Below are 15,001 nucleotides of genomic sequence, written 5' to 3'. Positions count from 1 at the left end.
TCAAAAAGAGAAAAACAAATACCGTATGCTAACACATATATATGGAATCTAGAAAAAAAAAAAAAAAGGTTCTGACGAACCTAGGGGCCGGACAGGAATAAAGACGTAGATGTAGAGAATGGACCTGAGGACATGGGGAGAGGGAAAGGTAAGCTGTGACGAAGTGAGAGCGTAGCATTGACATATATACCAAATGTAAAACAGATAGCTAGTGGGAAGCAGCCACACACCACAGGGAGATCAGCTCGGTGCTTTGTGACCACCTAGAGGGGTGGGATAGGGAAGGTGGGAGGGAGACTCAAGAGGGTGGGGATATGGGGATATATGTATATGTATAGCTGATTCACGTTGTTATACAGCAGAAACTAACACAACATTGTAAAGCAATTATACTCCAATAAAGATGTTAAAAAAAAAAAGTCAGGGTTCTTTCAAATTCCACCACTCAGCTTTCTAAGTGCCTCTTTCTTTTTTAAAAAATTCTTAAATTTTTTATTTTTATACAATTTTTAAAGGTTACTTTCTATTTACAGTTATTACAAAATATTGGCTATATTTCCCGTGTTGTACAATACATCCTTGAGCCTATCGTACACCCAATAGTTTGTACCTCCCACTTGCCCACCCCTATATTGCCCCTTCCCCCGCCCCACTTGTAACCACTAGTTTTTTCTCTATATCTGTGAGTCTGCTTCTTTTATGCTATATTCATTAGTTTGTTGTATATTTTAGATTCCACAGTATAAGTGATATCATACAGTATTTATCTTTCTCTGCCTGACTCTAAGTGCCTGTTTCTTTTTTTTTTTTTTTTTTTTTTTTTTTTGCGGTACGTGGGCCTCCCACTGTTGGGGCCTCTCCCATTGCGGAGCACTAGCCCCGGGCCGAGGCCATGGCTCACAGGCCCAGCCGCTCCGCGGCATGTGGGATCTTCCCAAACTGGGCATGAACCCGTGTCCCCTGCATCAGCAGGCGGACTCTCAACCACTGCGCCACCAGGGAAGCCCCTAAGTGCCTGTTTCTTCATGCAAATATTTTAGCACCTCGAGCTCTCACCGGTCACATGGGAATAAAACAAATTCAGTGAATCTCACTGCATTCGTGTTGCAAGCTGAATTTTGGAAATTTGCCCCAAATAGAATTCTGAGAAGGAGAAATGAAGAGACTAAATGAGTAGTCTAAGCCCAAGTTGACAGAGGAAGACCACTGATGATCCAAGGTGGCTTTGAGTATCCAAAGTTCATGCCTTAATTAAGAAAAGAATTTCTCCTATGCCTGTTCCTCTGATTCCTAAAGTTAAAATATTTATTAAAAATAAAAGACTAAATATTCTTACTTCTGACCAGTCACTGAATAAACTACCCCCCCTTTTTTTTTTTTTTTGTGGTATGCGGGCCTCCCTCTGTTGTGGCCTCTCCCGTTGCGGAGCACAGGCTCCGGACGCGCAGGCCCAGCGGCCATGGCTCATAGGCCCAGCGGCCATGGCTCATGGGCCCAGCCGCTCCGCGGCATGTGGGATCCTCCCAGACCGGGGCGCGAACCCAGTTCCCCTGCATCGGCAGGTGGACGCGCAACCACTGCGCCACCAGGGAAGCCCCCTAAACTACCCCCTTTGACTTCAGAAATGAAGACAAACATATTAACCCCCAAAGACTCAGTCAATCCTCATACGTTAAGGGTTTTTAGTTCCATAGATTCACCAGGCATCCATTAATTCCCACCTACTCTTCTGCTGTGAGAACCAAGAGCCTCAGTTGCTAACACCAAGGATCAGTGAACATAACCTGGTCCCCGTCAGTTGTTGGCTGGCTCAAAAATCCATACCCTCAGAGATGAGAAACTTAGAAGGTAAGAAAGACAGTAGCATTAGCTCAGGAGGTGGGTAACACAGTGAAAAGACTCAAGTCCATGGATTTCTGTTTTAGGGACCTGCTAGCTTTTCTGAGATAATGAGCACCTCATTCCAAAGCACATCCTCACTTCTAGGTAACTCACAAAGGCCTGGATCCATCACAAGAAGGGTAAGGTGAAACGAGAGGAAACAAAACACCACCATCAATGAAAACCTCTGTGCTGTACCAGCAGGAGGCCAGCTGTGTATTACCCCTTTATGTTATGAACGGCTGCGTTTTAAAAAAATTATGTAGTTCCCCTCCACCAATGTGTGGTCTATCTGGTACATACCAGTGTGAAAGTGTCCAGACCTACCTGATTAGTAGACTTCATGAGGATGTAATTAGTGACCTTTCCAAAGGGCAGCCCCAGGTTAATGACGTCATTCTCGGTGCAGCTTCCCTCCGGCAGATTGCAGATGTGTACCACGCGGCCAGCACCCGTTTTCCGCTGCGCAAACTAACGGGAACAAAGAGCAGTGGTTTGGTCTTCAAAAGACATTTCCTTCTTGCCCTCTATTTATTCCAGATGCTCCTATTGGCTATCTTCCCCCAAATAATGATCAAAAAACTATAATTTACAAAATGAATGCAGAAAAGTAATCCATTTGCAGAGAGATATAAGACACTGATTTTATGCCATCTCTTTACAAAAAAGATTCGTAACAATTTTAACAAGAAATAACATCCAGGGCTTTCAAAGAGATAAGGAAATGGGCATATCCATATGTTGCTGGTGGGAGGTTGTATATCTACAATCTTCTGAGAAGATACTTTAGCATATTTAATAAAACTTAAAATATATATAGCACAGGATCCTGCCATCCCACTTTTGGAAATCTAGCCTACAGAAATACATACACCAATATGTAAATACTTATGTACAAGGAGATTTATTGCAGTTAATTTATTATAATAAATTTATAATTTATTGCAAAAATTTTTGGAAACAGCCTGAATGTCCAAGAATAGGATAATGATTGAGTAATTGATGGTTCACACCTACAATGGAAAACTATGTAGCCGTTGAAAGAAGGTGGTAAATGAGCTGATCAGGAAAAAATTTTTAAGATAAAGTAAAAAGCAGGTGGCCAAGTACAGGTGTAATATGATGTTATTCTTGTAAAACAAGCAAAAACCCAAAAATATATAAGAAAAAGATGAAGCAAATGTAAAATTTTGATAATTATTGGAATTGGGGGATGAGTACACAGGGGTTAATTACACTTGTCTCTACTGTTCTGTATGTTTGAAATTTTTCACAATGGAAACATTTTAAGGGATATCAGCACAAACACAGAAAGGTATGGGACAGTACATATCAACCTATCAGTACTGGTTATCTTCAAAGAGCAGAACTGGAAGGGAGTAAGGAGGAGATGTTTAACCTATTTCTTATATGTCTCATATTGTTTGACTTATAATTTTTTAAAAACCCAATAAAGAAAAAAGAACATAGAAAGGATTTGTGAACTTAATACATATATATAGACATTCACAGCGACAACCTTTGGTTTAGGGCAGTGGCTTCCAAAACTTTTGTTAGCCTTGAAATCCTTTCTTCAAACAAAAGCTTGCCCACCAGCCCAACATATTCAAGAAATAAAGAGGTGCTGCTCTAGACAAACCTTGCGATCCAACACCCTGCCGCCACCCCCATCCAGCAGTCCCAAAGACATCGCTAAGGAACACAGTTTAGAAACGAAGACCCGGGCCTAATCAAAGCTCCTGGAGGGAGGAAGTGTGTCTGTTTTGTCTGTGCAAACCTTAATCAGACTGGAGTCTCCAGGAGGTTCAAGAATTAGTAGCCATAAGCCAACCCAATGTGGAAGAGAAGGATGCAATTTTCTAAACCCATACTAATAGCATAGCCCACATTTGCATAATCACCATCTTCTTTCTATGATAAAGTGAACTTCAACATCTAATTACATTTGATGTGGGTCCTACTCTGCTATAGTAATATAGTGGGAAAGTCTGAGGTCTCATCCCTAACAAGGGCTAATAATTGGGTAATTCTACCATGAAAAGCCCTCGTTTGTCTTATCTGGGCTGAGGACAACAAGAGTCAATAAGAATTTCCTTGGACAGTTCAGCCCTGAAGTGGAGAAACCCAAGTGCCCCTTTCAGACCTCCCTCTCTGCAGTGTCCAGAGGTCAAGCACTTTCCCAAAGGGAAACAGTCTTCAGTGTGTGGCCCAGGCAGCTCCCAGAGCATGCCCATACCTCCCTAAAGTGCAAACGGTGCTCTCCATAAGCTGGGAGACTTTGAGTATGAACCTGGCTCAGGAGGACTGAGCCCTTCTCCAGGGAAGACAGGAGGAGGGCTAAGAGGCAGGATCTTCGCCTCTCATTAGGGTGAGGGGCCACACAAAAATGCAGACCCAACTGAGCTCTCGGGCTGGGCAAAGTGGCCAGTCCTCTGAGTTTATCAAAAGGAGGGCTGAGGCTGGGTGCTCTGCTGGCTCCCCTTAGCCAGGCACGTTTCTGCCTATGTGACTCTGCTGTGGCCGGCCCGGGCTCATGTGTGCTTGGACAACAGAGCAGACACGCAGGGCAGTTCTGGACCGATCCTGCTCCTTGCCTGTCCCGTTGCCTAGTGACTGCGCACGAGGGCCAGCGCCTCTCTCATTGTCTCCTCCAGACTGAGAGAGCAACTCAAGAGGCTTTTATCCAAGCGTAAGTGTAGCAACTACTGCTGAGAGCAGAGCATGCCTCCCGAGGAATAAACACCCTCACCGCTGCTGGTCACCAAAGAACGATATGAAGTCACACTGTGGACAAGTTAGAAAGGTGCTAAAATGAGTGAGTCTCAATTAAGATTTTCATTTAAATTTAAAAAGTACATTGCAGCAACATGGACGGACCTAGAGGATTGTGACACTAAGTGAAGTGAGTCAGAGAAAGACAAATATCATATGATACCACTTATATGTGCAATCTAAAAAAAAATGATACAAATGAACTTATTTACAAAACAGAAGTAGACTCACAGACATAGAAAACAAGTTTATGGTGACCAAAGGGGAAAGGGGGGAGGGATAAATTAGGAGTTTGGGATTAACAGATACTACTATATATAAAACAAATAAACAACAAGGACCTACTATATGGCAGAGGGAACTATATTCAATATCTTGTAATAACCTATAATGGAAAAGAATCTGAAAAAGAATAGACATGTATATGTATAACTGAATCATTTTGCTGTACACCTGAAACTAATACATGTAAATCAACTCTACTTCAATAGAAAGTTGTTTGTTTTGAAAAACTAAAAAAAAAAGTATCTATTTACATAGAAAAAAAAGTACATTTCATTGGCTTTATTTCCTCCCAAGATTTTTTTTTTTTTTTTTTTTTTGCAGGACGTGGGCCTCTCACTGTTGTGGCTTCTCCCGTTGCGGAGCACAGGCTCCGGACGCACAGGCTCAGCCGCCATGGCTCACGGGCCCAGCCGCTCCGCGGCATGTGGGAGCCCCCCAAACCGGGGCACGAACCCGTGTCACCTGCATTGGCAGGTGGACTCTCAACCACTGCACCACCAGGGAGGCCCCTCCTCCCAAGATTTTAATCAGCAATAGAAATTGGATTTTATTGACACCCTTGTCGTCACTTAAAATACTCATGAGATTTTTAGTAATCTTCCAATTAATCATATTAATCTGGAGTTTCTCCACTGGTGAACTGCAGATGGGTTACAGGTATGCCAAAATACTGGCCCCTTGGGGCAAAGCACCTCCAGTGGCCACAAGCAGCTTCTTCACTTTAACCAGTTCCCTTCAGTGTATCATTTTCTAAGGGACCCATGAAATGAAAATCTTGCCCATCAAAAATCTGTGTTGTGGGCTTCCCTGGTGGCGCGGTGGTTGCGCGTCCGCCTGCCGATGCAGGGGAACCGGGTTCGCGCCCCGGTCTGGGGGGATCCCACATGCCGCGGGGCGGCTGGGCCCGTGAGCCATGGCCGCTGGGCTTGCACGTCCGGAGCCTGTGCCAACTCTGTGTTGTGTCTGGTATGAGGGCATGTGAGAAATCTTAACCAGTCAGAAACATGTTTTATGTGTGGTATTCTTTTGCAAATATTTGATTTAGGATAGTTCAGTCTACTTTCCTTTCTGTCACTGACCTAAAGTATCTTTTTGTTAAACTCAACTAGGTTCAAAATCATATGTGATTCATAAAGGGTGTGGGGTTATATGTATAATCACTCTACTCTATTCTTGAACAGTTCATATAAACATGGCTATTATTTGCCTCATGTCCTATGGGAACTCTGGACGATGGGGGAGAAGGGGTGAGAGGAAGGTAGAATACGGTCTAGGTGGTACTCTTCTAGAGTAAAATCTGTCCACTGGGATCACAGACAATCCTGAGCGCCTTGGAGCAGGCAGCACGATGTCTTACGCTAATTCCCAACCTGGGCTCTCTAAGAAGTCCAAGTCCTGAAGGGTCTTTGAAGGTAATATATCAAGGAAGGATTGTTATTTTTGACATTTAAAAAACCAGAGTTGAGGGACTTCCCTGGTGGTCCAGTGGTTCAGACTTCACCTTCCAATGCAGGGGGTATGGGTTCGATCCCTGGTCAGGGAGCTAAGATCCCACATGCCTGGCGGCCAAAACACCGAAGCATAAAACAGAAGCAATATTATAACAAATTCAATAAAGACTTTAAAAAATTTAAAAACAAACAAACAAAAAAACCTGAGTTGAGATCATACTTTTAGTTTCTTTACTGAGATGCTAATCTTGGTTAGATCCTTACCCTGATGAGAAACTCTGTTTGGTGTGTCTGTGTTTTTCGATTCATAAAAATGGGGAGCTAGTTAATTACTCACTAATGTAAGTACTTTGGCAGATACAGTACTTTTGCCAAACATGAAATTCAGGACAGGTGCTGCTCAAGGTAGGAGTAATAACTGAAAACAGTTTGGGCTGTAAAAAGCACAAGACTTCCTGATGCAGTGAAAGAACCTGATCTTGGAAGACAGAGGACTGGGTTTCAGTCCCAGCTCAGTGACCGATTAGGTACATGACAAGGACAAACTAGTTTTCCTTTCTGGGCCTTAGTTCTCCAGTGTCTGGAATGAGGAAGTTAGTCTATACGTCGTAAGTCCTCTCCAGATGTCAAATATCCATGCTTATGTGGCTCAAAGTTCTAAAATTCCACTCCTCTCAGAAGCCTTGCCAAGCTAAACCCTAAGATCCAGGTTAATGATAAGTTTCGCCAACTATGTTGGGCAAAAACAGGAAGTCTGTGTTTTTCCCACTCCCTGTCCCAATGAATGTAATGTTTGTCCTCCCGCTCTGTGTGATCAGCTGTTTCAGCATGCATCCATATGTGCACAAGCATGGCCATCGTTCAGACAGGCCTGTATGTGTTGGTGCTGGTTTCATCTTTACAGGGCTGAAGATAAGCTCCAAGCAGTGAACACCTTGCCAATGCGCTCTGCCCTGAGAAAGACTCCGCTCCCTGAATGAACGAGAGGAGTTGAGATCATATACTGAGATAAACTAAAGACACGTGGGACCGCTGCCTCTCTGAGGACAGACACACATCAAGTGTGTGCCTCACGGTCTTCAGGCACCAGTGCCAGGCCAGTGGGAATATCAGACAGACCTGGGTCTGTGTCCCTGCTCCCCAGTGACTACCGTGGGCAAGTTACTGAATTTCTCCAAGCCTGAGTTTGTTTGTCTATAAACCAGGGAAAATAAACATTGATTCCACAGGACCGTTTAGAAGACAAAAATGCCACAATGCATGTAAAGTGCCTTTGTGCGAGGCCTGGCATCAGCAGGCTTCTATAAATAAATATTTGTCTCCTTCTTTCCTCCAACAGTTAAAGGATGTGCTATGATGCTCCTGGACTGGGAAAAAATGTAACTGTACTGTGATTATGTAAAAGAAAGTCTGTGTTCTTAGGAAATTCATGCTGATGTAGTTAGGAGTGAAGAGGTACCATGTCTCCAATGCTTCAGGAGAAATATGCATAGATCATTAGATGGGTGGATGGATGGATGAATGGATGGATGGATGAACAAATAAAGATAGAGATGGATGGATAGACAGATGATAAAGAGACAGAGACAGAAGAGACACAGAGAGAGAATGATGAAGTAAATGGGCCAAAATGTAAAAAAAGTAGTAAATCTAGGCAAAAGGTATATGGGAGGGGGAGTGTTCCTTATACATTTCTTGCAACTTTTCTGTAAGTCTAAATTATATTAAAATTAAAAGTTACTAAAATAAATTTTAAAAGATGTGCTCTGGGGCAGAAGAGCAGCTGGGTTTAGAGAGAATTATGAGATCTGGTGTTGATGGGCTCCGCTAACATCCCACCTGATGGTCTGCCTGCTGAGCTCCCGGGAGGCACACATGCGACAGTGCATTTGGAACTTCCCAGTCCAAGGTCAAATCTCTAAGAGAGCTAAGGCGTCTGGGCTGTAACTGAAGCCCTCATTACTAACCTAAGGGGAAAATCATCCTTCACCAGCCCGGGGGACACTTCAGTCAGCTCATAGACCGGTATGACCCGAATGCCCCTACGTGCAATCAGGCGCCTGGGCTGTACATTTTCACAGGCTGAGGTCACTCATTTAAAACCAGATGCTGCTTCTAATGGTTCGTGCAGCCGAGTCCAAGACCTCTCAAGTCACCCACAAATCTTTTATAGATGGGTGGAAATGTGAAAAGAGCAGACTTGTGTAGGAAGATTCTGAGACCTTTCAATGCCCTCCGACGCAGGTGGGAACAGGCTTCGCAGATAAGTTCAAAGAACAGCCTCAGTTCAAATAACTCACAGAGGTGCAATAAAAATGTGGCTCAGGGCAAGAGGCCTGTGGGGTGAGAGAAGTCTCTCAAAGTGCTTCTTAGAGCTACAAAATGTAGATTCGATCTTCAATAAACAATTTTCTCTGCTCCAGCCTGATCTCCTTTAGATGTGACCTAATTTCCTCTGGCACACAGTCTGCGGGCCTCTGCTGGGTTTGTGCTAAACAAACCTGAGGACAGACACAGGGCAAATGTTTACTTCTCATGGTGTTGATTTCGAACATACTATGCAGAGAGTGAATGGGCATGAGTTCCAAAGCTATGGATCTTGGTGTAACTTGGAGGATAGAAACAGATGTCTTTATTGATACTTTCAAATATTTTATAAAGCATATTAGCTTTGACTTAGAGAAAATCTACTTTTATTGGTGCCGGTACGGGTCTTGGGTGGCTCATGTGCCGAGCAACTTCAACATGACTGTAAACTTTAGAGTCACTGAACCTTAAAACCAGGAGGTCATCTGGTCCACACTCATCAATGTGTATGCAGACACTGATGCCTGGGAGAAGGTAAGGAACTTAATCTGTGGGCAATGAAGTAGGGGTCGATGTGTGACAACAACTCTCACTAAAAAACCAATCAATTGCAGACTTGATAAATTACGGTAAATGTATACAATAGATGGTGTTATAACATGTGATAATGTTTTATATTCAGATGTGAAAAGATGTCTATAAATAAATTAAAATATGTCTTGAGAGTTTATGTTAAGTGAAAAAAAACCAAGTTGCACAACAGATGATATGGGGTAATCTGACTTTCCCCAAAATATATACTTTTAGTAAATAAACATGCACACGTACACTAGCTAGAGATAGAAAGCTATAGGCAAAGACATTTACCTTTGGCTTTCTCTGCAGGGTTAGATTTTCTATTTTTTATATCTCTGTTACTGTTTAAAATTTTTTACATCATTTTATTGTTTTTGCAACAAGAAAAAATAATTCAGATTTGTAAAAAGAAAAGGAAAAAACCCAGAAAACAAAACCCACCCAGGTCTCCTGTTTCCCCACTCTTTGCTCTCTTCGAAAATGTACAAGGTGACCCCTGCCCAGGGGACAAGAGCGAGGACAGAGCCCGAATGGTGAAGGAGGGTGCCACATCAGTTAAGAACTCTCCATGCTCTTTGGCGGTCAGGAGACCAGAGTGCTCTGAGCCATGGACCCAGAAGGCCAAGGTGGACAGATAGATGTTCAAGAAACAGCCAGCAATCTGAGGGACAACCTATGACTTAAACCTCTGGTCTTTCACAAACATTTCTATTTTCCTGTGCCTCAGTTTCCTTATTTGTACACGTTTTCTGGTGTGCAGGGTCCTGGTGAGAAAGAAACCGTAAAAACAGTGTGTATCATCCCAGGCCAGGGAGGCCCCATCTGAGGCACCAGCACTAAATAAACTCCAAGGTGGCTGTGAAAACTACAAGGCGGTTTTACAGGGACAGCCAGCAGGCAAAGTGCATCTCAGGCAGGCGCAAGAAAACTATTTACAGCCTGAGAAAGCCCCTATGGCCCCTTCTAGAAACCTGATTACTCTGTTTATGACAACTCAGGCAGCAAAGGATAAAGTGCCTCTGCTCTGTCAAATGGCAGAAGCTTAAGTGAAAGTGAATGTTCCTCTCCCAGGACCTGGGGCTGGAGGACCTGGGGCTGGAGGACCCTGGGGCTGGAGGACCCTGGGCTGGAGGGGACAGACACAAAGCACCCACCCTCAGCAAACGCAGCACACAACTGTCACTTCAGTGCCCCATCTCTGTCAGAAATAAACATGGAAACGAAGGGCTCGCATTCCCACCGAACTGAGACAAACGTAAATTCAGCCAAGCCTGGGCTTGGGGGAGGTGGTAGATGGGTCATGTGGTCGTTATAGATTTCGTGGCAGTTCAGATACCCTCTGAAGCCTCAGTCATGACACAGAGCCCCTTGTCACCGTGTTCCCCTGCTTAAAAACAGAGGGCTTTAGAAGGAAGAACTGCTCTTTGCTCCACAAACAATAGTGATATGACAATGGCTGAGTCCTGGCTGTTCCAGCTTTTACTCAACAAAATGTGTTTCTGAAAAGACGCATGTAAGCGGAATCAGGCAGAAAAAGCCCTGGCACTGGACTGGAACACACTTCTGGAGGAAAAGGTATCAAAGCCTTTATGGGATCTCTATGGTAGCTAGAAGGGGGGAAGCGGGAGGAATTTCACTGTCCTCCTTAAATATTTCTTTTCTGTTTGAATTTTCACAAAAAGCATAAATATGTAAGCAGAAAAAACCAATAGAATGCCAAAGGAGCTCGCCGGGCACTCATGGAGCCCAGAAAAGCATCCTCTGGTAACACAGTAACCACCCCTTGATGTATCTGCTTATCTTGGGAGGTCAGCATTTGTAGGCAGAAAAAAACCCAATAATTTCTCTGAGGAACTCTCTGGCTACTTAAAGGAGCCTCGCAGAGCATCGTAGCAGATTCATCAGCTCTTCGTTTCTCGGCTTTTCTCCAGAGGTCAATATTTTTGGATTTCAGGTTTTTCTAAAGAGACATACCCACATTCGACAGCATTTGCCAGAAATGGCAACAAGAGGACCAGAAGCCGACAGAAGGATGTGAACATCCAGGCACTGGTGATGCAGGGAGTGGCTGGGGCAAACTGTGTCCTCGTCCCCCAGATTATCCTTGGGAAGCTCACGTGACCAGCAAGGCTTCGCAGAACTTGTAATGATAAAACCAGTCAGATGAGAGCTCTTCACCTCCAATGGGTGTACAGAAATGCCTCCAAATGTCGGGTTCATTTTGGGAGACGCTGTCTCCCAAAATGTACAGAAGAATTCGGCTGCTGGGTCTGATGGCCTTTTCACCTTTTGCTCCACGGCTGCTGCTGGCCAAAGCCTGAGAAGTCCTCATCACCCCCAAGGCAGCCTCAGAGCCTGCTAAGCACCTTGTGGAGTGGGAGTGGGGGAGGAGGGAACTTACTAATGAGAGAATCATCACGAGGGAGAGAACTCAGAGACCCTCAGAGACAGGCAGCAGCACTTAGTGGTTAAAAATGAGGCTTCTAGATAGAGCCGGGTCCCCTGGGTTCAAATCCCAGTGCTGCCATTTACCAGCTGTGTGACCTTAGGCAGGTTACTTAGTCTCTCTGTGCCTCAGTTTCCTCCCCTCACATCTCCATCACCTTCCTGCTGCTGCCAGTGCTGAAAGCAAAATGTTTCTTGTGTTGCTTCTCAGGCTCAAGCCAGATGAATGCCCATCTCTAGGCGTCTGGAGGAAACTGTACTCATGAATGGTCACGAGTCAGCAGACTGCTCGTGCCTGCCCCTCACCTAAGTAAAGCCCTTCCGTGGGAGCCTCTCAGCATCTCTCGGGGTGGGGAGCGCAGATAAGACTACAGGAATTCCCAGACAGATTCGCACAGGAGGAAGGCTGACACTGAGACCGGCCCCAAATCACATGACCAGCAGACAGAGCTGGCCTTAGCATAGGCTTCCCCACAGCAGGCTCACCAGACTCATTACTCAATAATAGCCATCATTACTTCTTACACACTGCACGGTTCACAAAGCATTGTCACCTACACGGTCTCATCTGACCCTCACAAGGGCAGGACAATGCTGGTCTACCCTCAGACCATCGAATCAGGAGACTGTGCTGAAATGGCCACATAAGATGTTCCAAGATTAGAGGCATAATCAGAAGGATCACAAGCCAAGTGAAAACCTAACTTCAAAAGTCATTATTAGGGGAGTATTTTCCCCATTTAAGGAAATGGAGCCTCAGAGAAGTAAAGCCATTTGCCCGAGGCCACTCGGCTTCAGGATCCAGAACTGGGACTTGAACTTAGGGCCTCTTGCCTCCACATCCACAGCAAAGGGCCTCTGGCTCACTGGTCAGCGCCGGAGGATGCAGTTGAGGCACAGACAGACACAGAGTCACCCTGCCCTTGCCTGTCCTCGCCCCCTCAGCCCCTGCCCCTTCATAAAGGGACTCAGTGGACACGGGCTCTCTTTCCTGTGCCTGGACCCCTGGCCCATCTGGCACCCAGCCCTGCCTCCCCTGTCTGGGTCACAGCCCCTTTCCGCTCAGTGCTGGGGTCTCAGAGCTGGCTCCGCGGTCCACAGTGTGGGAAACAGGCCCTGGGGTAGGTGGTGCTGGAGCAGCCAGCGCCCCCATCGGACACGAGGTCAAGTCATCGGGTGTCTGACTCCAAGGCAAATGCCAGGTTCACTGAACCCAGCCATTCTGCTCTCCTGGGACTGACCCCAAGCTGTCACTGACCGGCTGTGGCTCTCAGCCTGAAGACTGCAGAGGGAAACCACAACATTCCTTCACACACAGGCTTGCAGACAGGGGCCCCCTCTTGAAGCACGTCTCCCCGAAACACAAATAAACAGACACAAACAAATGTAATTCTTGGCCCAGACAGGCCTCGCTTCTCATCATGAACCTCTTCGCCTCCCCACTCACTCAGCCCCCAGGGTCTAAAACCTACACTTCTCTGCTGGCTCTTCCTAAGTTTTGCTCAAATGCCCCGACAGACACGTGGAAGGGATGGCACGTGGAGGCCCGCTCTGCTGCACACAAGAAGAGAGAAGAGCCCACAGCTGCTCACATCACGAATTGGAAAAATACAGGCACAGGCAAAACCACACAGACACACGCCCTCGAGCAGGCTTCAGCCAAACACAGTCTGCTTTACGGGTGGCTCTGCAGCTCCCACCCCCTTCCCCACCTTTGCCAGGGAGGAAGAGAAGCTGGGCAGCTCCTGAGGGACCGGGCTACAAGCAGGGGGAAAACTGAGGGGGGAGAGCGAGTTGTCACAAGTGCTGGAAAAAGGAGGAATGAATCTTTAGAGCTTTGGGGGACGAAAGTGCCCGTTGTAGAGAGGAAGGAACACAAACACAACTAAAAACGAAGTATTGATATTATGCAGATGTCACCATTTCCCCAAGGGGACAAAAATACCATTAGTGCATGGTCCGTACTTTTCAAACACATTTTCTCTTTCTGTTCAAGTTTCAGAATTACCCACTCACAGGAAATGGTCCACTTCAATAAAAAGTCCAAGTCTTAGAAAACACACAGCGCGCACACACACACACACACACCTCATACTTATTTTTTTCTAAACCAGTGCCGAATGCTAGAAAATCTCTGAGTGCTTTCAATTTTAAGAAATTATGTCAGCTTTTTAATCTATGTGTTTCAACACCAGCTGGACTGAATTAAACAACTCTTTTTTAAAAAAAATATTCATCCATTTATTTATTTATTTGGCTGTGCCGGGTCCCAGTTGTGGCATGTGGGATCTCCAGTTGCGGCATGCAAACCCCCAGCTGTGGCACATAGGAGCCAGTTCCCTGACCAGGGACCGAACCCAGGCCCCCTGCACTGGGAGCGTGGAGCCCCAGCCTGTGGGCCACCAGGGAAAACCCTGAACTAAACAACTCTTGACCTCTGCTTTCCTGCACTGCACTAAGCCCCATCTGTGCCAGCTTCACCCCAGCCCCTTCTGTACCTCTACACCCAGGCAGAGCAGGTGATACAAATGCGTTGATGATGACAGATGACAGTGGAGAAAATGCTTCTGTACTCACATTTGTCCCTGGGGAAGCTGAAGGGAATGCGGGATTTGACTGAGTAAATGACCTCGCAGGAATGGCCGCATATGATGTTCCAAGATTTGAGGAGTAATCTAAACGGTAAATTACACAAAACTGGGTGAAAAGCTAGTCATTTCCTTGACCTTCAAAAGTCATTATTTATGGATATGTGCAAGAGTAATGTTCCTCCTATTTAAAACTAAAAATGACTTTTTTACCAAATGTTCTTTTTAAAAAATATTAAATTTAGCTTTTCTTTCTTGAAATAAATCATTCTTTTTCATAAATGTTTAGAAGTCATAAGGCAAACATAATAAAATAACTGGTTTAAGCCCCCCAAAATGTCATTATTAGGACAGAAGTGGGAAGAGAAAAGTGAAAATTCCATTTTAACACAGTGATTAGTGATTGGCATGATTATACTTCTGGGCATCTCTACAGCCGGCAAAGCTTTACGTCTAAAACACGTAGAAAACACTGAGGAGCCCAGAGAGCAGGCCCAATGCATTTTAGCCTCTTGGGATCTGTTTGCTTTATAGATGTGTCCACAAGGGCACATCGGGGACATATGGTTATTAAAGATGGGGAGTAAATGTCAAATAGAGAGCTAGTGGGAAGCAGCCGCATAGCACAGGGAGATCAGCTCGGTGCTTTGTGACCACCTAGAGGGGTGGGATAGGGAGGGTGGGAGGGAGACGCAA

The 15,001-nt window shown here is 45.2% G+C and overlaps 1 protein-coding gene across 1 annotated transcript in view; it reads right to left on the bottom strand.

Annotated features, from left to right (window-relative positions):
- RBM20 (RNA binding motif protein 20) overlaps nucleotides 1-15,001 on the bottom strand; it is a 208,810-nt gene that overhangs the window by 45,110 nt on the left and 148,699 nt on the right. The window contains exons 5-6 of the mRNA XM_028481282.2: nucleotides 14,295-14,392; nucleotides 2,209-2,352 (exon numbers count right to left, since the gene is read on the bottom strand). Of these exons, the coding sequence (XP_028337083.1) occupies nucleotides 2,209-2,352; nucleotides 14,295-14,392 (242 nt within the window). The remainder of the gene's footprint in view (nucleotides 1-2,208; nucleotides 2,353-14,294; nucleotides 14,393-15,001) is intronic.

This window comes from Physeter macrocephalus, chromosome 20 (assembly GCF_002837175.3).
Source record: "Physeter macrocephalus isolate SW-GA chromosome 20, ASM283717v5, whole genome shotgun sequence".
Lineage (NCBI taxonomy): Eukaryota > Metazoa > Chordata > Mammalia > Artiodactyla > Physeteridae > Physeter > Physeter macrocephalus.
This window is presented reverse-complemented; position numbering and strand designations above follow the sequence as displayed.